This window comes from Nannobrachium achirus (genome assembly GCF_963921795.1).
Source record: "Nannobrachium achirus genome assembly, chromosome: 14".
Lineage (NCBI taxonomy): Eukaryota > Metazoa > Chordata > Actinopteri > Myctophiformes > Myctophidae > Nannobrachium > Nannobrachium achirus.
Genome location: NC_137821.1, coordinates 60,296,699 through 60,321,413, shown reverse-complemented (window position 1 = coordinate 60,321,413; position 24,715 = coordinate 60,296,699). Strand labels below are relative to the sequence as shown.

The 24,715-nt window shown below is 41.2% G+C and overlaps 1 protein-coding gene across 1 annotated transcript; it reads right to left on the bottom strand.

Annotated features, from left to right (window-relative positions):
- Positions 1 to 5,810: 5,810 nt before the first annotated feature.
- On the bottom strand, positions 5,811 to 20,585 carry LOC308298167 (serine protease 27-like; the record flags this gene model as incomplete). Its single annotated transcript, XM_080741723.1, has 7 exons — positions 5,811 to 5,984; positions 7,534 to 7,668; positions 10,093 to 10,241; positions 10,944 to 11,221; positions 13,969 to 14,131; positions 14,775 to 14,795; positions 20,495 to 20,585. 7 exons carry the CDS (start codon positions 20,583 to 20,585, stop codon positions 5,811 to 5,813), a joined length of 1,011 nt encoding a protein of 336 aa, XP_080597849.1.
- Between the last annotated feature and the right edge of the window lie 4,130 nt (positions 20,586 to 24,715).

The following is a 24,715-nucleotide window of genomic DNA, read 5'->3' as shown; positions in this document are numbered from 1 at the left end:
TCTGCCATCTGATAGGTCTATATACTAGAAGACAGCAAAGATGAGTGTCAAAGCGACAGCGAAGGGGGTAAATAGTATTTGTACGCCACGTGATGTGTATAACATTTCACATTTGTGGCCAGAAGTGACAGTGCTTTTTTGATTATGCTCTATACCAGTGGTTTTCAACCTTTTCAGGCCGCGACCCCCTAAATAATCATATTTTAACTGGGGACCCCCCCCCCCCCACCCTGACAAGCACTAAGCGTTGAGGCATTACACGGTTCTATTGTGAAAATAGCAGATCTACATGTTTGGCCAATGATATTTGGCCAATGTTTAATTTCTCATTTTAGAGGTATTAAAAGTCCTTAAATTGTCACTTCAGAAATGTTCAGATACCCTCTACAAACTTAAACTTCATGTTGGTTTGTTTACTGTTGAGTGGGAAAACAATGTTGCACATTAAGTTAATCATCTGGGGACCCCCCAAAATAATTTGGGGACCCACAGGTTGAGAACCACTGCTCTATAGATGCCGCTTCAAAATCGCCACCTTATGGACTAATGGCCTAAGTCGTTTTAGAGGGAAATATATCTTTGCCCAAGTCAGCTCCTCATGACACTGGCCCTACAGCAAGTGTGACTCAGGCCATCATTTAACTGAGACAGGCTAGTGGTCCAAAGCTCAAAAAACACTGATCTATGGTTGCTCTTATTCTGTTCTCTTACAGTTTTTCATGATTGTTAACACACAACAATAAAAAATTCTGCACAATTTTCACAACCTTAACTTCATGTACCTATACAGTAGCTTGACCCAATTTGGCACAACTTCACACTCCCTTTTATGCATTAGACTCGGATTTTCCTTCTTTACACTCTGATGTCAATTACACATCACCTTATTGTCTACTTCTATACAATACACTACACACAATGGGCCCGATTCACCAAAACCTACTTACGAACGTTCTTACAAAGAAATGTCTTCTTAGACCCTTTTAAGACATTTTTTTAAAGACATTTGGCATACACCAATGTTTTCTTAGCTGTGATTTATGTATCTATTGTTAAATGTGTGAAAATGTGTGCAAATCTTTGAATATGTATTTTTTAAGAGAACAATTCTGTAACTCAAATTTTACTTCTGGGGGGTCCCTGGAACTAAATATTTTGAGATGGGGGTCCGTGGCCAAATACATATCATTTTGGGGGTCCTTCACATGAAAAGGTTTGAGCACCATTGACATAGAAACATAGGTTTTTTAAAAAGATAAATTTTCATGATTTTTCAAAAATAACAGATCTACAAGCTTGCATGTGGCACTCGGTGCCACGCTGTGAGCTTGTATCTGCTATTTTTCAATAATTAAAGCACAAAATAATGCATAATAATGCGTTCCCGGTTCCCCTATGAAGAACATTCATGTTGGGGCCCGCAGTGAATCTTGTACCCATGGCCCAGAATTTGGTGCGACACACCTGGCTACTCATACACTGAGTTGACAGTGCCTGGTATCAAAGAACCTTGTGACTCATGGCACTTCATCTCAACACAACCAGTAAGACTCCCTAATCGGGAGATAAGCGACCGTAGGTCGCTTATCTCCACAAATAGGGCAAAAATGTGTTTTTCCAAAATCTTCCTGATCCATGTTGATGACATGAGTGTAGACATGCTGTGTAGTGATTTTCGTGATTTTAGGGCAAAATCTGTAGGAGCAGTGTCCAAAAATGTGTTTTTAAAAATCGGCCTGAAGGTGGCGCTATATGGGACAGATTCATGGTGATGGGATGAGTGTAGACATACTGTGTAGCGATTTGCGTGATTTTAGGGCAAAAACTGTAGGAGCAGTGTCCAAAAATGTGTTGTAAAAATCGGCCTCATGGTGGCGCTAGAAGAGGGCCATGTGAGAAATGAGGGGTGGGGTGTCCGCGTTGCCTTGGCGGACGAATAGGTACCGGCCCCGGCTCTCCCAGACCCTCCTAGCCCGAGTTATGGCATTTTTTGTGAGCTGCAGTGGAGGGGGTCCTCCACTGGGGGCGCCACCACTTTTGCATCCGTTCTGGAGCACCAGGAGTCGGTGGTCCCCGGGAATTCCCCGTGAGCAGCCCCGTTGGGGTGGTCATTTGGTCATTTTAGCACATTTGGTAATTTTTTACATCTGGGGTCCCCCAGGGACCTGGGGGTCCCTGGAGCTCCGGGGGTCCTTGGAGGTTGTAGTTTGGCAGCCAAGGAGCGTGTGTGCAAAATTTGGCATGGATCGGGGCAACGGTTGCGGAGATATGAGCAGGGCAATAGCGTGACGTGTGAGGTGTGACAGACAGACGGACAGACAGACAGACTGACTCACTCACAGTTTGTGCAGGTTTTGATAGTAAGTGCGACCTACGGTCGCAATAAACTGACACTGTTTCAAACCTTACTTTTACTATAATGTAGGCTTAAAGGAGCAATAGTCAACTTTTTCATTTTGGCCGTTGTCAGGCTGACTTTGTTTACATCCCTCTTCTATTCTTTTATATGGAGTCCATATAAAAGAATAGAAGAGGGATGTAAACAAAGTCAGCCTGACAACGGCCAAAATGATGATTTTATCATTATTTCACGCTTTTTGTGGTCATTTTTTAAAAGAAACACGTATGAAGCTTTATTTATTTTTTTTATATTTTCGAAACATTATTTTTATTCTAGCATCCGTTTTTCAAGAAAAAGTTGACTACAGCTCCTTTAACATGGAGCTGCTCTGTGGACCCACCAAAGTGCTATGACCTTTTGCCCGACCTTATGCATGTTATCATGTCTAACCTCATGTACATACTTCACCGTCTGGATTATGCGATTATTGTCCCAGATTATGTGAATATGTAGATATCTAAGATGTTTGCCTATCTCGTGTCATCCCTCTGCAGTTTCATTGGGGGGGGGGGGGGGGGGGGGTCCCTGGAACAACATATTTTGAGATGGGGGTCCGTGGCCGAATACATGTAGTTTTGGGGGTCCTTGGCATGAAACATTTTGAGAACCACTGACAGAAACATAGTTTAAAAAAAAAAAAAGCCTTAGAAGGATTTAGAAGACACTTATAGAATCGGGTCAAAATATTCCAAGATTTCGACAAATCTTCAAGATTTTTCAAAAATAGTAGATCTACAAGCTCAATAGCAGATATACAAGCTCACAGCGCGGCACCGAGTGCCGCGCTGTGAGCTTGTATATCTGCATTTTTTTTTTTACATATTTAAAGCATAAAATATTGCGTAATCATTTGTTCAGGCCTAAATAGGGATATTTCACTTTCAAAAAAACTTTTGGTAATTTTATCGTCTAATCAGGCTTTTATGAACACCCTGAACAGTTTTTAATTTGCTTGATTCAATATTTAGATATTTGATGTAAATGTTACCAGGCCCTCCAGGGGCAGGGCCTCTCCCCACACACACCCATAATAACTTCAAACTTCATTTTAACCATGATAGAGTCATTAAAAACACCAATTATTTTTCTGGTAACTCATACTACCCTCCTAATATGTGAGCAGGCCGTGTTTTTTCGATAACTTTTTTTCATTTATTTTTAATAATTATTTTTTGTATTTCATTTTTTCCATTTTCCCAAATAATTATAAAAAATAAATGAAAAAAGTTATTGAAAAAACACGGCCTGCTCATGTATTAGGAGGGTAGTATGAGTCACCAGAAAAATAATGGGTGTTTTAATGAATCTATCATGGTTAAAATGGAGTTTGAAGTTACAATGGGTGTGTATGTGGAGAAAAACCCATAAGGTGTTTCCCTGTTGAAAGTGGAATATCCCTTTAACACCGGAAAGAATAGCTAAGGATTATTACAAATCATCGTTGTCGGGTGGAAACCTTGTATGTCCAAAACCGTTTTGTATTTACCGCTTTGTATTTATCATTTCAAAAATGATTTGAACTAGTGAAAATAGCCGATCTACAAGCACACAACGTCTCGCAACGCGAGACGTTGTGTGCTTGTAGATCGGCTATTTTCACTAGTTTTGTGCAACAGTCTTATACGATGAGGCATGCAGGGCTTTAATTAACAATAAAACTGTCAAATTTAAAATTTGAGATACAAGGTTTCTGCTGGACATTGACAAAATGAAAATCCATGAGACATAACATGAGTCTCAGATGTAATCTTTCATTTACATCACAGAATTGGAGGCCATTCAAGAGTTTTAAAGAAATACTTTTATTGCAGGCAGTTTATTTTATCCACTGATCATGTAGTAAGAGTAAAATCCCAAAATAATAACACAATCTTAAGCATAGTTATATGAACCCTATCATTTGAAACAACAAGAGCAGTTGATCAGTCCTATCGGCGTACCCTCTCTTAGTTATTTCTTCAGGAGTGTTTATTAGTCTTTATTACCCGGTTTGTTTGAATGCTTGATTCTGATTGGTCAGTTGCTGAAATCAGCGGTCTGTTATTTCTGGATAACAGACCGCTCCGCTCTATAACAGACCGCTGCCTAAAGACTCAGAGCACCTGCTGCAGGCAAGCTGCACTGCGTGAATCTTGTGCTGTATCCAACATGTCAGCCATGTAAGCAACCACACAGCGACATTTAGAACTAAACGTTGCTCTCAAGAATGTTTTTAAAAATATTTTAAGCGAGAAATAGACGTCGTGGTATCATAAAATGGATTCTATCTAATCAGCACTTCCTTGTTTTCCAAGGCGACCGTGTCGCGCTAGGGGGACGCCCAGCGCAACACTTGTGGAACACTTCCAGCCGTCTGTAAACAAGGAAATACTTTGTTTTGTTTTTAGTTTTGAGTCAAATTATTAATTTTATTTAGTAGCCGGGTAATAAGCTTCGAACTGATAACTTCGATCAGTCCGTCGGGATGTTATATATGGACAACCCCCGCGGAGCCAATATTTATCCCTTACATAGCTGTTTTCAAGAGAGGGCTTGAAACAGATAGGAAATCACAGAGCTGGGGAGGATTGAGGGCAAACTCTTAAAAGGTATGTTGGGTCTTCAGTATTTTATTTAATTTTGTTGGTCCATAATACGGTTTTATACAGGTTTTAGACTAAACAACCACTCGGATTTAGAAATGTCATGTTCTGTCTGTCTCTAATTCCAAGCCGTTTTGTGGGCACTGTCTTTGGGCTAGAATTGGAACGATACAGAGACTATTAGAGAACCACGATGAGAACCATGTAGAGTCAATCGTAATCTCTTCTTCAGCCATCCAATCAATGCTCTGCATCCAGTGGTGGAAAGTAAACTAAGTACATTTATTCAAGCAAGACAATTATTTGAAAACTTGAGTTACCAGTAACTTTGTAGATTTTGATTAGGCTATCTTTACAAAACATACCTTAATCACTTCAGCCCCATGTGTACTTATAAGGTATTTGAAAATAGCTGATACGCTACGCTTTGTGTGTAAAAAAAAAGAAAAACTAATCTTTCTCCAGTTACAATCATAATATCTGATGATCATGGCACCCCGTCTTTAAGCAACAGAAACCACACCGAGTAAAGAAGTAATGTAAAGAAGAAGTTTCCCGTGAGCAACCGTAACTCAAAATAACGCAACTTTGGTTGCCTTGGAAAAGCCCTTATGCAAAACCAGCCATGCTGTAGAGCATCAGCGCTACAGTCAAGACATAAGTGAAGTAGGAGAAATGGACGGCGTTCGGGCCGCCACAGAACAGACTCTCGCACGGTTTGACGGGCGGTGGTGGCCGCGTGGTCATGGGTGGCCGTGGAGGTATGGTCATGGGTGGTTTGGTCATGGGTGGTTTGGTCATGGGTGGGTGTGGAGGGTATGTGGTCATCATGGGTGGCCATGGTGGATATGCGGTGGTGTGTGGGTGTGGTGGGTGGTGTGTGGTGGTCTTGCTGTTGGTTGGTTGGGTGGTCTAGTACACACGTCAGCGTCGGTGTCGGCGCCGCTGGCTTGCCACCCCTCGAAGCCTATCTGGTCGGTGGTGCTGCTGCTGATCCAGCCCTGGAAGTATAGGGGTGTAACGATACATTTTAACAGCGATACGATACGCATCACGATGCATGGTTGACGGTGCGATACATGGACGATATTGGTTCATTCATGGCGATACGATACGATTCGATTCAATGATTTAACCCATTTAGGCCTAGAATTATTGAATGCTTTAACCAGTGAAAAATAGCAGATATAGGCCTACAAGCTCGCAGCGCGGCACTCGTATATCTGCTATTTTTGAACTCTTTGAATATGTATTTTCAAAGCGAACGTTTGTAACTTTAATTTTGCTTCTGGGTGGTCCCTGGAACTAAATATTTTGAGATGGGGGTCCGTGGCCAAATACACATCATTTTGGGGGTCCTTCATATGAAAAGGTTTGAGAACCACTGACATAGTAGTCTCTCAAGAACAGACCAACTGAGCTCCATTTAAGTTAAAAGGACCTTTTCTTTGACGATGGCTAGCCAGATTGCTGACATAGAAACATAGGTTTGTCAAAAAAACTTAGAAGGATTCAAAAGACACTTATAGAATCGGGTCAAAATTCTAGTTTTCACGATATTTCAAAAATAGCAGATATACAAGCTCACAGCGCGGCATAGTTAAAGCCTAAAATAATGATACACAATAATGTGTACCCGTTCTAAATGGGTGGATATAGTAACTATTTAATAAAGAAAAAGTATGTGAAATAGTGTCAATAGTGCATGTTTTAATAATCTATTATTATGGATATAAATAAGTAAACACTGTGATTCTCTAGCAAATACATGGACATTATATTTCAACACATTATGGACAAACCCGCACCTTGACATGAACACAGAGATTACCCACATTTATCGATAGACCAAGAGTAGCTATATGGAATGGAAAGTAAATTAAACCCCTCTTTTTCATTTTCCTTCTTAAAATTGCTAAATACAAGGCACAAATACTTAGTTTCCATACAATCAATTATTTGCACTGCAAAACGATTCGATACCGATTATCTGCATTGTAAAACGGTACCGATATGATACAAAGCCAAAAACGGTACGATATATGTGTCCCAATTTGGCTGGGAGCCAGTCATTGGATTTTTATTCATTTTCATTTTTTCATTTCATTTGAAAGCTGGGGATCATAGCTACAAAATGATATATTGGTTGTGGAGATTGACCCAACAGTTTTGAAGATATGGCTTATAGAATGATGCCATGCTGAAATACTACTTTTGAGATATTCAAGTTCTAAATAAATTTCTAACCTGCAAATGACCTGACGATCTCTCACATTAATTAAAAAAAGTATTATTTACATGCAGAGTTAAGCTCTGGCGTTTAAGTGAAATGTAGCCTGAAATTTATGAAATGCTTTAGTGGCTTTATCACATTTTAGTGAAAAAAAAAAAAAAGTATTTTCAGTCCCTGTCTAAAGCTGTACTTTCCGAGATGACTGGCTCTCAGTGAGATTGGGACACATATGCTTCTGCATATCGATATAGTAGAAGTAGATCATTGCAAATTAAAATCAATTCTTTGATTCAGTTACTATATCGTTACAACCCTACCTGGAAGCGTGACACGCGAGTGTAGACTCCTGGGAAGCCGGGCAGAGCACAGCCTACACCGAAGCTCACCACCCCAGACTGGACCCATCTTCCAGTTCCACCGTGTTGGCTCACCAACGGCCCGCCAGAGTCTCCCTGAGGAAAGGAGAGATTTATGTATTTAAAGAATATATATATATATAGGTGAATAAACATCAAAGATGCTTTGCTACAAGCAGAATCTGCTAGAGCTACTTATAAATGCTGCAAGCTCCTCCTCTTGCTGGTAATCCTTGGTGGCAGGATGGTCTGAGCATTGCGAGCACCAGCTGCAGGGTCATCAGCTGGGAGCCGTCCCTCACGGGTGTTTCGCCCCTTTCATCCCAGAACACCTCCGGATGGTGGGGCCCGCGGTCAGGGACGTCTCCCTACCGCTCCCTGCAACTGGACTCGGGACTATGCATGGCAGGGGCGTCCTACTCCCTGAGCCAGGTCTAAACCTGGCCGCATACCATCTGCTTCTTCACTGGGAGGTGCCAATGAGGTTAAGATTCGCCTGCTCCGGGGTTCCAACTGCGGCCTCTTGTCAGCCATATCCATCTTGATGTAGTCTCGGCTACCGTTGCTATCTCCCCCGTGGCTTTCTTGAGTAGTTTGGGTTCCAAACTACTCAACGATATATATATATATATATATATATATATATATATATATATATATATATATATATATGCTGGGACTTTAACTGATTAATTGCGATTAATTAATTACAGAAAATTAACACATTTTAATCACAGTTAGTTGTTGCACCACAGAACCATCAGTTTCGAGCATACTGATCACAGCGATGCACCAAGAGCGCTTTGCTTGGCCCAGTGGATGCGAAATTTAGATTTAAAAAACTCGCTTCCCTCGTACAACAAAAATGTGTTTTACTTGAAAAACAAAATGTTTCTCAGGTCAAATATCGATGTGCAATTAATTGCGATTAACAGAGCCTGTAATTAATTAGATTAAAATGTTTAATCGCATCCCAGCCCTAATACATGTCCTTGGTTCGAACTTCCTTTGGTCCGACCACCTAAACCTAACCTTAACCCTCTTAACCCTAACACTAACCTCAGTAAAACTATGCCTAAACCTTACCTTAACCCTAACCTAAACCATGGGGCAGTCACTGTATGAAGGCTTCATTGAGGGATTTAAGTGATGTGAAAATTGATTTATGATTCGACAGGGTGTCTTAGAGCAGTGGTTCTCATCCTTTTCAGGCTGCGACCCCCAAAACAATCACATTTGAACTGGGGACCCCTACCCTGACGAGCACTAAGAGTTGAGGCATTACATTTTGTATAACACAGTTCTATTGCGAAAATAGCAAATCTACTTGCTCACAATGCCTCGCAACGCGAGGTGTTGTGAGCATGTAGATCGGCTATTTTCACAATTTCTGCCTCTAATATTTGACAATTTGGCCAATGTTTCATTTGCCATTTTATATGTATTAAAAAGTCCTTAAATTGTCACTATAGAAATGTGCAGATACCCTCTATACACTTAAACTTCATGTTAGTTTGTTTACTGTTGAGTGAGGGGGAAAAAAACAATGTTGCACATTAAAGTTATACTATGTAACTTTTTTTATAAAACATATCTTAAAATTGTCCTAACTATTAAATCGCTAAAGTTTTAGAACCCCCACTCTGTTAATTTCAGCTCCCAAAGCCTTTTTGCCAGACCCAGGGGGTCGGCCTACATAAGGCTTTGTCGGTCGGTCTGTCGGTCTGTCGGTCCCTCTTTTCCTCAGTTTGCCTGTCCTCTTTTCCTCTGATTGCCTTGAGTGCCGTCACCTGTACAGGACCAGCTGAGTTGAGTTGGCTGACGAGCTGCTGACACTATAAATTCCTCAGCCCAGCTCACAAACATTTCCAGCTGCTCAGCCTATACAATCCTGTGTGTTCATGTGTTAGTTCAGTGCCATACTAGTGAAAACAGCCGATCTACAAGCTCACTACGCTTTGTTGCTGAGACTATAAAATCCTGTGTGTTCATGTGTTAGTTCAGTGCCATACTAGTTTTCATTGCGGGTCTGGCACGTCCAGGTGACCTGGTCTAGTCTTTATATGTGTTCTACTGAGCCCTGGTGGCCGTGACCGGGGCTGTTTTTCCCGCAAAATTACGTCATATGCATCATTCTGTACACGTGTCTCCCTACCGGCCAATCAAAGCCCAGATCATACACTGCTGAGCTCTTCAGGAAGTACACTGCAGTGTTTACACTGGGCTAGGAGTCTAGCACGTAACTCCCCAACCGAGGCTCGTAGAGGGACACGAAAGACCTCTATGGATAGGTCTCGGCGAGGCGGACGCGGTGGTCTGAATGCCCGGTCCGCGGCGAAAAACGGCCGAAAAAAGCAGACGCGACCGCGGTTTGCTCTACTGCTACTGACCACTAGTTGAGCAACTTACACAGTATAGCTTTAAGTTAATCATCTGGGGACCCCCCAAAATAACTTAAGGGGGTCCCGACCCACAGGTTGAGAACCACTGTCTTATAGAATGAAGAGTAGAGTGTGTCACCTGACAGGAGTCCTTTCCTCCCGCTTGGACACCAGCACAGATCATCTTGTCTGTGATTTTGAAGCGTTCTTCATAGAAGCATCCACACTGTTTGTTCCCCATGATCGGCAGCTCAACCTCCTGCAGGGTCTGGGGAGACGGTATAGAATCTAATGGAAGACAATAAGACACGATATGAATACAGAATCATTTGCTGGGATTTGATTAAAAGGACAACTTTGTTTTTTTTACAACAAGGGTTCATATTTTAGATTGTAATTAGAGAAAAGAAAAAGTGAGTGTTAAAATGTTTTCATTTGCTTCCTTCTATTGTTTTATCGCGTTTACCGTGCTAAAATGTGGGCATGCGTACACATGGGGGCTTGCGTACAAGTGGCTAAACATGTCTTTTTAGACACAATAAGCCAGCAGTTTCTTTATTGCTATTTACAGTAACACTTCTAGCCCCCATAAGTCACATCCAACCATGAAAGGTTGTGTTGTATCTTGGGAATGGACTTATTCTGTGTAAAATTACATATTTAGCCACTTGTACGCATGCCCCCAACCACTGAAATAAGAATCTCTAAAACAATAGAAAGAAGTAAATGAAATAATTGTAACACTCATCTTTTATATTCTTTAATTACAATCTAAAATATGAACCCTTGTTGTAAAAAACTAAAGTTGTCCTTTAACTTCTTGAATATATATATATATGGAGAGAGAGTCGGGGGAACGACCGTCAGTCTACTGTCCCATGAATTAAGGCATAAAACCCCAAAAATACGTCTTTAAGTGGTCAAATGGGTGGGCCCTTGATCCAGACAAGGCTGAGAAGCACTACTAGTATCCAGATCTCTGCAGCTTACCTCCTCCGGAGCTGACAGCCCCCCAGCCAGTCACCCAACTCTCGGTTCCATTGATGAACTTGGCCTGCGACGCTGCCAGACAGACCGGGGTGATGAACCTGTTGAAGGTGACGGGGCTCGCGAGCTTCAGGAGAGCGATGTCGCTGTCGAACGGCGCCGCCCTCTCGTACTCGGGATGGACGGTGATCTTGGAGACCTTCCTGCTCACCTCGTTGGGGTTCGGTCCCTCTTGGCTCTCGCGGCCCAGGTAAATGGTCAGCGAGGACATAACCGTCTCGCTGAAACAACATTGAAGATCATTTTGGTTTTGGTGCAGATGTAATCTCTCTCACACACACACTAGAGCAGGGGTTTTAAAAGTGGGGCACCCTGGGGTGACGTGACGGCAGTCCAGGGGTGCCGCGAGATCATTTGATAATATTTGGAATTCATTAGTATCATTTTAAACTTGAAGTACAAAGTTATGTTCAGTCAGTTCTAACCAAAATGGCTATTATCTCAATGTTTTCCTCGCAACATAATCACTAAAATATCATCACTGTCGGGCAGAAACCTCGTATCTCCAAGTTTCAAATGTGTACGTCTTTTGCCCTGCTTCATCATACAGGACTGTCGCACAAAACTAGTGAAAACAGCCGATCTACAAGCACTGTGTGCTTGTAGATCTGCTGTTTTCACTAGTTTAGTACATTTTATAGATGATAAATACATACAAGGTTTCCACTCGACAACGACGATATGTTATAGATATAAGGTGCTGGGAGTGAAAATTATTGCGACCGTCAGGTCGCAGTTTAGTATCAAAACCTCCACCGGCCGTCCGTCCGTCCGTCCGTCCGTCCGTCGGTCACACGTCACACCTTTGTTTGTGTACGGTATGATGTCATACTGATGTCAGCAGTGTGATGTCATACTGATGTCAGCAGCTATGTCTCTATATATGGAGTTATATGTTGTTCGTGTCCAAATATGGGGCTTGTGAGGTCAGACTTAGTGAGATTCGTCGGTTATCTCCATATATGGAGGGAGAACCAGCTTATGAGCCGATGAGTTGTGTCAGAGTCGAGATCCTGCTTGCATCTAATCTGTCAGTAGATAATGCCGGTCTTATATAAGGGTCATTTGTGTACGGTGTGATGTCATACTGATGTCAGCAGTGTGATGTCATACTGATGTCAGCAGCTATGTCTCTATATATGGAGTTATATGTTGTTCGTGTCCAAATATGGGGCTTGTGAGGTCAGACTTAGTGAGATTCGTCGGTTATATTTGTGGAGATAAGCGACCAACGGTCGCTTATCTCCCGATTAGGGAGTCTTACTGGTAATGTAGGGGTGCCTCGGATTAAAACATATTCATGGGGTGCCCTGAGACCAAGAAGTTTGGGAACCCCTGCTCTAGGGCATTAAAGGTGATACACCATGCATTTAAAAAGTATTTATGTCATATTGTTTATGTCCCAAAAACGTTTTTCAAAAGGTTTGAGGCTAAATTACCACTCCTAAATAGAGAGCCTCTCTCATTTTTGAATGGCTCTCAGAGCATTCTCAGCTGCAGTACCACCTTTGGCCTGAACTGCGCCACCCCCCCCCCCCCCCCCCCCAAATATTTTTGGAAAAAATGTTTTGATATCGGCAGATGACGTCACAATCGGCAGCAAATATGGACAGTCTGTTTTGAGAACCCGTGGGATACTTTTAACCTTCGCCTTCTCAAAACCAGAGAAAGACACAACGGTCAGAAATGGGACTTTGTGAGGATAGAAGGTGCTAGTGGGACCCCAAAAAAAGGTTTTAAAATAGGAAAAGTGAAATTTCATGGTGTATTACCTTTAACCAAAAAGTCGACAAGTCGACTGAGTCGACCTCATTACACAAGTCGACTCCCAACAGGGAAACTCGAAAGTAAAAAAAGTAAAAAAACGTTATCCTGTTGGATCCAACATTATACAGGAATTAGGATCATTAGTATTCAGTGATGCTGGTTGCAGTGGAATCTATAATATTAACGTCAAAACAAAAGCCATATTACGGGAGAAAGGATTGCTTTAGTTTAGGCTGTTCCAGAAGTCCAGAAGTATGTCATTTTCGGGTTTTGTCACAGTCAATGTGATGACGTCATCAAACGATAAAGTCGACTTCGACACACACACACGCGCACACACGCGCACACACACATGCACACAGGGTATGTCTGAAAATGTTTGATGTAACTCGTAAATAATTCCATTTTGTGGCAAAGCATTCAATTGTCTTTTTTGTGGCAAATGTGATCCTGTTACCACACAACAATTTAAATGATGGCACAGTGAAGCCTTTCCAACAGAATAATGTGGAGAAAGCTTCGGCGACGACAGCTCAACAGCATCATTGCTTGCAGCTGAAAAACCTAACCCATACCCATATCACTGACAGAAAGAAAGTGTCTCATCTTGTATAGTGTAGTGTGTTCAACGTACCCATCCCAACAATTGTGAGACTGGTGTCTCTAATCTTGGTGTGTCATAATATAGGCAGAAAAAATATATAATAATAATAACACATGTAGGCTATATCTACCCCATGCCTGCAACAAGGTGTTTTGAGCTTGTAGTTCAGCTACTTTCGATATTTGTCATACAATATTATAGGCCTCTTAAGTGGTTAACAGTCTTGTTAGGACTGGAAACGTGACAGTCATAATTGATAGCAGCTTGCTGCAAGTTAAACAATACAAACTGCAGGAGGCCTAATAAATAACATATGCAACTCCTTTTAGCACTGTTTCAGAGACAACACATTTCCTTCTAGGAGATCTATGAATTTGGATGTTGTAACTTTAAAATCTGTAGTTCATTTATTTGGCCACCAGATGGTGACCTGGGCCTTTTTGCTCTTGTTGTCTAACCCATCCCTGTTTTTTGTTTTTTGTTTTTTTTTTACAGGCAGGTGTTGGGGTGAATTTCACCCAGCATTAGTGATAGGGATAGTGAAAATAAAATGACTGAAAGTATAATTTCCCTGGCACTTTAACATAGATTTTTCACCTTGGGAAGCAGTGGGCAGCGGACAGCACCCATTCTTTGTTGATGAGGGAACCTCCACATGAATGACCAGCAGTGTTGTGTATACTGGCCTGCCAAGGCCAGCTCCCAGCGGTGGCATCTTGACCGCCAACGATTTTGCTCTTCGCGGGGGCCTTACCGCACACTAACGGAGCACAGATGAGATTGTGTTAGTGCTATAATGTTTACTCTGGGCTACTAGATGTATGATACTGTAGAATAGATGGTTGTCTTTTTCATTAGGCTATAAGACTGTTAAAGGACAACTTTAGTTTTTTTACAACAAGTGTTCATATTTTAGATTGTAATTAAAGAATATAAAAGATGAATGTTAACATTATTTCTATTTTCTATTGTTTTAGAGATTCTTATTTTAGTGGTTGGGGCATGCGTACAAGTGGCTAAATATGTAATTTTACACAGAATAAGCCCATTCCCAAGATACAACGCAACCTTTCATGGTTGGATGTGACTTATGGGGGCTAGAAGTGTTACTTTAAATAGCAATAAAGAAACTGCTGGCTTATTGTGTCTAAAAAGACATATTTAGCCACTTGTATGCATGCCCCCATGCGTACGCATGCCCCACATTTTAGCACGGTAAACACGATAAAACAATAGAACGAAGCAAATGAAAACATTTTAACACTCACTTTTTCTTTTCTCGGATTACAATCTAAAATATGAACCCTTGTTGTAAAAAAAAAAACAAAGTTGTCATTTAATGTTATAAATACTGCAGAAAGAGGAAAGAACGCAACGACAAACAATTGATTCTGAATGCTTACCAGACTGTTGTGCATTAGAGCCTGAAATTCAAAACAAAGGAAAATGTTAGGACAGTCAAGAGCAAATTTGTGTACATTTTCTGCACTTTTTGTTGGAATTAAAAATGATTTTGTTTGACCGACAAGGCCCGGGCAATGAGGAGTGGTCTGGACCTACAGATATCTGGTCTGAACCTATATAATGTAAAGTGTTTCATATTGTTCCTGAGTTGACCATAGACTGTATAAAAGATATGGACAAAGCGAAGCCATTGGTTTCTATGCAGTGCAAATGACACAATATGGGTCCTTGGCATGGGTGTTGCCATCATAGATTGAAATGCAACCAGAGGAGGCTATTGGCTGCCAACGGTCACGTGAAACCGCAGGGATACATGGGAGAATGTGGTCGGAGCCTCCCGAAATACAACTTTATCATAAATTTTAACATATATGGGACCCCTGGAGTTGACAGTGCCTGGTATCGAAGAACCTTGTGACTCAAAAGGGAGTGCTCTACTGGCCAGCACACACCATGTCAGTGTTCAACAGGGGCGTCAATTGGGTTTGGCAGGGGTATGCAGCTGCCATACCCTGGGTCCAGGGGGGAAGATAAAAGTTAGTTCTAAATATGAATCCATGAATGTCTCTTTGTCTATCTGTGTGGGTTATTATGTTGGTAAATTACAGTAAAATAACTACAACTGCTAAATTGAACAAAATGGTCACTATATGTTTATATGTACTTAAATAAATATATCATGCCTGTTGCTAAGGTATGGCAACATGACTGGTGTCTTGCACGCGCGCGAGCCATACCTTAGCTTTTTTTCTGACGCCACTGATGTTCAATACATGGAATCTTTTGCAAGAAGAAAATATAACCAAGCAAAAGTGTCCACGAAATGTGATGTGGCAGCCCCAAACTCTGTTTTCCTGCAACATTGAAAACTGAGTCCTGGAAGAAGTTTTCCGTAGTTCATTTTCAGGGGCCAAAATTAGTTTTTGAAAGGCCCAAACTAACAGAGAAAAGAAGAAGGAAAAAAAAGTGTTTGTGTGAACAAGTGTCTAAATCTCCATCAGTCCAAACTGGTTATAGGCATACCATAACTACCCAGACAAAAGCCCAGACAATTGTTTAATTGGCTTGTCACTTTTGACATGCTACCATGCATTCTAAACCCACATACGCCCACTAACCCTAACGCTCTATTATAGGCTATGACAAAAGAAAGAATTGGAATCATTAGGATGTACTGTAAATGTCAATGAAGAGTGAATTATACGTCCCCTACTTGACATGGCGTCAGGTAGCATGATTTTTTTTTCGTAACGGCATGCGTGCATGCCCCACCCTGCCAGCGTGTGATTGGCCTGCAGCAGTCCAAGGCACTACAGTCCCTTTGAGCCGCAATGTCGCTATGTGACTATGTCTACATGTTATCTTTTCGACAACCCAACTCTACCCCTAACCCTAAACCTAACCTCCTCTACATGTTATCTTTTAGACAACCCAACTCTACCCCTAACCCTAAACCTAACCTCCGTGGGGTGTAGCGAGAAAAAGCGGCACGACCGGGTTACGAACCCGGGGTCTTTGGACTTGAATCATAGAGACCAATATATTAGGGCTGGGATGCGATTAAAATGTTTAATCTAATTAATTACAGGCTCTGTGATTAATTAATCGCAATTAATCTCATTTTAATCGCACATCGATATTTGACCTGAGAAGCTTTTTTTTCCCAAGTAAAACGCATTTTGTTGTACGAGTGAATCAACAAGTTTTTTGAATCTAAATTTCCATCCACTGGGCCAAGCAAACGCTCTGATCGGCTACTTCTACCTTTGCGTTTGTTGTCTCTTCTTGGTTGGTGCATCGCTATGATCGGTATGCCCGAAAATGAGGGTTCTGTGGTGCAAAAACTAAGTGCAATTTTTTTTTTATCGCATTAATTTTCTGTAATTAATTTATCGCAATTAATCAGTTAAAGTCCCAGCCTTAATATAAATATAAATATATATATATATATATATATATATATATATATATATATATATATATATTTGATAATAATAACAATATGATATATTATTATTGAACAGCCAATCTATATGGCTAAAATATAAAACACAGACACAGATTCCTTCCCAGTATGGGTTAATGTCTGTCATGTACATTAGGTGCTGCTTTGTGGACCCAAACCAAAGTGCTGCCACCTTTGTTCCTATAGCCTTAGGCACCTTAACTCTAACATAATGTACATACTGTTCCAGCAATTATGCCTTGTGCATAGATACTTTCTTGCCCATCCCTGACATACAGGGGCGTCACAAGGGGGGGAGGGGGTGGAGTGGGACTGAGTTAACAGGGCCCAAGGTGGAGGGGCCTTAATGATTTTACACATTAGCTATTTTTGAAAAGTCGTGAAAATGTGTGCAAATCTTTGAATATATGTATTTTTTAAGTGAACATTTGTAACTACATTTTTGCTTCTGCAGGGGTCCCCTGGAACAAAATATTTTGAGATGGGGGGGTCCGTGGCCAAATAGATATAATTTTGGGGGGTCCTTCACGTGAAAAAAGTTTGAGCACCACTGACATAGAAACATAGGTTTTTCAAAAAACCTTATAGGACTTGAAATATTCAAAGACTTTCACGACTTTTCAAAAATAGCAGATCTAAGCTCGCAGGGTGCCGCGCTGCGAGCTTGTATATCTGCTATTTTTCAATAGTTAAAGTACCCAGGGCCTAGAATCTAGTGCGACACCCCTGCGGACATAGTTCTATTTATTTATCCTCCTCTTCTTTTCTTTCTCTCCTCCTGGGAACAACAACAATCGATGGTGCTTGGCACAAAAAACATATTTCACCCACTTCTTCTTGTTTGGTCATTACAGGCGGTGTTCATTTTGTTGACTGAATTTAAGCATGAATAAAATGTCACATTTTGATGTCAGATCTGAAGTCATCATAAGATTATTGTTTAGGTGATTTTGTTAGCAGAAATATATTTTTGCTAGATTTGGTTGAATGCTGAAAATGGTATATTTTCAGAGAGCACCATCCGAGCACAAGCAAACAAAATGACTTGTCTTTTAGTTCTGCATCTCTCCTCCACTCGTCCCTGCCAACCATTTTAGAATATATTTTTTTATTTTTTTTGTCAAAATTGTCCATACATTTAGTCTCATTTGTTGTCATCATAGCTTCGTTTTTGTTTAGTTTTCATCTGTGAAAAATGGTAGTCGACGACACGTGACACTACAGGTGATCACTTTTCAGTTATTTAGTAAACAGAAAATAGTGTTTTCAGGTCGGGATAACAGTTTTATCCAATCAGGAGAGAGAACACATGAAGGATCCTCGATAAACAAGTGAAATTGCCATGGAAGTGATTGAAAAACAAAAGACACAATTTGACCTGAACTCAACAAAAAAAGTTGCTTATTGATCTCTGGGGAGTTCTTGCCCCTCCTGATTGGAGAAAATTGTTATCCCAATGTGAAAATATATTTTGGGAAGACACCACTAACACCACTGAAGGCCATGCAATCCATACTCTCTCCGAAACTTTTCGTCTGAGAGTTCCGACTTTCCAATGTGCAGCTTTCCGAACTCTAATTCGGGGTAATGCCTTTCAGATGTTGAACCGGACCTTTCTGACGAAAAGTTCGGTTTCGGAGTTAGTATGGACAGGCCTTGATTGTGCTCCTTTGAGCTCAGGCCTTCGCCTGGCCAGGTTGCCTACCCAGCCTACCCAAGGCACACAAACTTAGGACATAGTCACATATCGTCACTGTCGGGCAGAAACCTTGTATCTCCAAGTTTCAAATTTGTATGTTTTTTTCGCAAAGTAAAGCCCTGCTTCATCATACAAGACCGTCGCACAAAACTAGTGAAAATAGCCAATCTACAAGCACACAAGCGTTGTGTGCTTGTAGATTGACTATTTTCACTAGTTTAAATCATGTTTTAAACAAAAAAGGAAGGTTTTGGACATACAAGGTTTCCACTCGACAACGACGATATATGGAATCTGAAAATTCGCAAACATCTTGATCAACCTACCCTAGAGATAATGTGAACTGATTTGTATGAGTTTTGGACAAAATTTGTAGCAGCAGTAGTAGGGGAAAGCGGGGTAAACTGAGACACCGGGTAAACTGAGACACCCCCTGTATCTTGGCAATGGAACACATTTGTGGTCATGTGACCATTATATTTGAATTTCCCACTTGCCATGAAGAGAGAGACCTTATAGTGTGTTTTTTTGCATGTAAAAGTAATTTTTCTTGCTGTCAACATAATCAGCTGTCAAAGCAAATTGATGCAGGGAGAACATTTTATATCATACATGTTGATGAAATACCAACTTATAAATCCACGTGATATATGCTAGCTGAAGATTACCCTGAATTGATAAAAGATATCCCTTTTCCCAAAATGTGGCTGTGGGGTAAAGTGAAACAATTGCTTCGGGGTAAAGTGAGACACTACAGTATCTCACATTATCCCAACATGATAGACAGGGAGAAAGCTGTAAAAGCCTGATTAAAGGGTGTACCAAACTTTTCTCAGTTAATTCTTATGTATTTTTCCCTGTAGAATCCATTTCCGATATATATGCTTTTGTATTGTGCATAATTAATTAGATAATTAGCATATTTGACTAAATGTTACTAAATATGCTAATTAGCTCATTAGTTATGCACAATACAACAATATACTTTGCAGAAATGCATTCTACATGAAAAAATACATATAGGATCAACTGAGGAAAGTTTGGTAAAACCTTCTATCAATTTCTTATAGAGGTTTTTGTTTTTTCTTTCTGCCCATGTGTCACATTATTTGACACATGGGTGGAAATGACAGGACAAACCCTATTAAAAGAATGTCTGCTATGTACATTTTTGTATTGTGCATATTTAACCTGGTTAACCAGGTTTTTCTGTTTTTATGGTAGTTTTAAAGTGAAAAAAGTGAGTGGATTACTTTACCCCGTTGATATCTCTGGTCTGTCTCAGTTTACACCGGTGCTGGGGTAAACTGAGACACAAGACCACTTTTTTATAAAACAATTATATTTTCACTACCTTTTGTCTTGAATACATTCTGATAACTTCCATTGTTAGTAAACATCCGAAATTACTGGGAAATGTGTACAATTTTACTGATATATATTTTAGTTCGCCTAGAGGGGAGCAAATGTAAAAAGTGTCTCAGTTTACCCCGCTCTCCCCTAGTGTGTTTTGATCAAAATGCACAAGTATAATCAGGCACAAATAGGGTCTATACGTTACATCATGATCCAAGGAATCCAGGGAAAAAATATGTTGATTGCATGAGTTATAGGCCAAAACGTTAAGTGGGCTGTTGTATGGGATGGGGGTTCTTCCTTGGCTTAGTGGGAATGAAAAATCTGGGAAATAATGAAAGCAATATTATTATATTTAGATAAGGGGGGCAATTTTTTTTATAATCCATGTTTTTATTAAGATAAGGCCCATTAAAAGTGATCGTGAGCCTTCTTTTTTTAAATTATTTCACCGTCCTTTACAATTTGGCTCACTGAGATGTGAAGGGATTCGAGGATGCACATTAAATTGTTTCGGAAGCAAACATAATGATATCCTGAATCACCTAGGCTAAATAGAAATATATATATATACAAAATAAAGAATAATCCGTTTGAGTCCAAAAGACAAAGGAAAAAGGAAGAAGTGCTTTTCTCACCTTGGAACCCTAGGATGAGTATCAGAGACATCCCGCACAGCAGCTTGTGGAGGGCCATCTTCTCTCTCTGTTTCACCTGCCTGATCAGCATCATTAAATAGCTGTCTATGTGTTCTTAACTCCTCCCATGCAGTGGTACCTGACACCAGTGGCGTCAGTTCAGAAAAAAGCTAAGGTATGGCAACATGACTGGTGTCTTGTGCAAGACACATGTTGCCATACCTTAGCAACAGGCACGATACATTTATTTTAAGAAGTACATTTTATCTTTTCCCAGCGTTTCTATGGTTTCTTGGGCTGGATATGGCAGCCTGGAACGGTTGTTCAAAAGTGCAGCTAAACTTGACATGTTAGTAAACGTGCCACAATTAACAATAATGCATTGCACCTGTGCAGCTGACCTGCGGAACCTGGGAATATACCATTCTGTCAAGATGGGGAGAATATAATTATAATACCTTGTTAACACGTTGCAGTCCGAAATAGAATGGTGGTTGGTAGATTAGCCGTGAAATTTCTATTATTGTATTGTGATCTGAGACATAATATTATGTTTATAAACATGACCCCGCAGCCCCTCCATCTTGAACAGCGCCGCTGTTTTTTCTTTTTTTTTTTCCCCCCAGGCCAGTAACTCACCATGATTTTCTCGATCTCCGTTGGGATAGAATGGGGGTTTTGGCCGATCGTCGATGTCCCCGTGCGTTTCGCGTGCGCGATCCTTTCACGTAAATGTCCCCGCAAATAGTCCATGTGTGACTGAAGAACAGAACTGAAAAGTTTCGCTAGCATAGCCCCAAGCATGGCTGCAGGAGGAGCTCGAGTGTGTAGACAGTAAACGGATGGGTGGAAGGTGCCTTGGAGAAGGAGAGGCGCTGACGTCACCTCTGCTTCATGCACGGTCTGCATGAGCCATCAGTGCACGAGTGGTGACTAGGGAAGGTTAGACGATCGCCGATTTTCGGATCAAAAGCTTTTATTCCGGTTTTAAAGACAAAGTCCGGGAATAGACGGCCTGGCTGAGAGTCCCTGGGGGGATGTGCGATATAGTACGGTTTTAACATTAAGGGGCCCCCCTTGGCTTAGAAGGTGTTAAAGTGACCATTTTATTGAATTTTGCATTTGTAGTTACTTTACTGTAATTTAACAACATAATAACCAGAACAGATAGACAAAGAGACATTCATGGATTTATATTTAAAGGTAACTTGTATTTCCCCCCCTGGACCCAGGGTATGGCAGCTGCATACCCCTGCCATACCCAATTGACGCCCCTGGTACCTGACACCCGACTGTTTTGGTGTCACACTGATGTGCTAATCATCATTCCTCCCTTGATCCACGGTCTGCGATAACACGTGAATAACGTGACGCCCCCCTGTCAACTCAGACGCATTTGACAGTCTGAAGCTCATTCTAGTCCAAATGATAAGGTGGCAGGGGCGTCACACCAAATTCTGGGCCCCGGGTACAAGGATTCACTGTGGGGCCCCTGTGCTTTAACTATTGAAAAATAGCAGATATACAAGCTCACAGCGCGGCACCGAGTGCCGCGCTGCGAGCTTGTAGATCTGCTATTTTTTGAAAAATCGTGAAAATGTGTGCCAAGAAACCTACGTTTCCATGTCAGTGATGCTCAAACTTTTTCATGTGAAGGACCCCCCCCATCTCAAAATATTTAGTTCCAGGGACTCCCCAGAAGCAACATTTTTGTTACAAATGTTCACCAAAAAAATACATAGATTCAAAGATTTGCGCACATTTTCACGACTTTTCAAAAATAGCAGATCTACAAGCTCGCAGCGCGGCACTCGGTGCCGCGCTGTGAGCTTGTATATCTGCTATTTTTCAATAGCTAAAGTTACTAGGGCCCCTCCACCTTGGGCCCTAGTAACTCAGTCCAACTTTCCTACCCCTTGTGACGCCCCTGTAAGGTGGACTCCCTTTGTGTCTGTGGAGTTTATATGATAGCAGACAGTAGTCATAACCGGTTTGTCAGCAGATATATCCTAAAAGGAAGCTTTCACGGAGAACCACCTATGGTGGCCTAATCTGATGGCTTCAGTGCAGGGGTGTCGCACCGAATTCTGTGCCCTGCATGGGTACAAGGATCCACTCACATTTTGTACTTCAAATCCTTCCCCACAAGCACAGCGTCTAAAATTGGTCTAAAACAGGTCTAGAAAACAGGCCTAAAACAGGTCTAGACGGCGCGGCACTCGGTGCCGCGCTGTCTAGACCTGTTTTAGGCCAGCTTGTAGATCTGCTATTTTTGAAAAATCGTGGACATTTGTGCAAGTCTTTGAATATTTCAAATCCTTCCCCACAAGCCCAGTGTATAAAATTGGTCTAACACAGGTCTAGATTTGCAAGTTTTTTAGATGTCTAAACTTCTATTAGACGTCTAATCAACATCTAGTCTAAGTTTATACGTCTAAAAAACTTGCAAATCTATACCTGTGTTAGACCAATTTTAGAAGCTGTGCTCGTTGGGTTCTAAGGTTTTTTGAAAAAAAAAAAAAAAAAAAAAGTTTCTATGGTGCTCAAACTTTTTCATATGAAGGACCCCCAAAATGACGTGTATTTGGCCACGGACCCCCATCTCAAAATATTTAGTTCCAGGGACCCCCCAGAAGCAAAAAGCTTAAAAAATACATACATTCAAAGATTTGCACACATTTTCACGACTTTTCAAAAATAGCAGATCGCAGCGCGGCACTTGGTGCCGTGCTGTGAGCTTGTATCTGCTATGTTTCAATAGTTACAGCATAAAATAATTAAGGCCCTTCCACCTTGGGCCCTAGTAACTCAGTCCCGCTTCCCCCCACCACCCTTGTGACACCCCTGCTTCAGTGCATCCATTCTTATCATCATCATCATACACAGGGGCGTCACAAGGGGTAGGAAAGTGGGACTGAGTTACCGGGGCCCAAGGTGTAGGGGCCCTAATAACTTTATCTATTGAAAAATAGCAGATATACAAGCTCACAGCGCGGCACCGAGTGCCGCGCTGCGAGCTTGTAGATCTGCTATTTTTTAAAAGTTGTGAAAATGTGTGAAAATCTTTGAATATATGTATTTTTTAAGCGAACATTTCTAACTCAAATTCTGCTTCTGGGGGTCCCTGGAACTATAAATATTTTGAGATCGGGGTCCGTGGCCAAATACATATCATCTTGGGGGTCCTTGACATAGGTTTCTTGCACACATTTTCACGATTTTTCAAAAATAGCAGATATACAAGCTCGCAGCGCGGCACTCGGTGCCGCGCTGTGAGCTTGTATATCTGCTATTTTTCAATAGTTAACATTCTTGGGGGGCCCACAGTGAATCCTTGTACCCAGGGCCCAGAATTTGGTGTGACGCCCCTGATCATACACCATACTTGAAAACACATCATCATGTGTTTTCATTGATGTCTTTATGAGCTGCTGTAACGCTTGAATTTCCCCTCGGGGGTCAATAAGGTACCTACCTACCTACCTACCTACTTGGTGTCATTCCTCCTCCCTGTAACAATACGTTAAATGTGGGAGGAGGTATAGGTGGCCTTTCTGCCACGATGACTCACTCAACAATCTGAAGGTCATGGCACTCGAGACGATCACAATTAACCCTTAAGTGCTGTTCGGGTCATTTTGACCCGTTTTACATTTTCATTTGGAAAAAAAAGGTAGAAGTTAAAAATGTTTCCACCTGAAACTCACTGGCCTTAAAGATTCTTCTGAGATGAACATGTAAAAAAAATATTTTTGCACTACACCCATGCTACACCCCCCTCATATTTTTTGAACCTTAAGTGCTGTTCGGGTCATTTTGACCCGGAAGCACAGAAATACACAGTATTATGCCAAAACACAGACACACAGTCACCCCCACTTCTAACACCCCCCTTCCGAAGCCCCATTCCGAACCCTCCCCCCCTTCCTATAAGCATGAGCAATATTGCCCAGTATTAAATGAAGTCGTTTTTTTTACATGGATTTCAGCTAAATCAGTAAAAACGCCTAGCTCTTTCAGTGTTTAATGTGATATAGCAAAGCAGAAATGCAAACATTTACCAAATATATCATATGAATTGTTTGGTATTGAGTCAAAGTCAATGTATCATGATGATTTGTTAAGTTAAAATTTGTATTAGTGTTGTTTTTTTTAAACCAAATATCCACCGGGTCAAAATGACCCGAACAGAACGAAGGTGTAGTGAATCTGAACAGAACT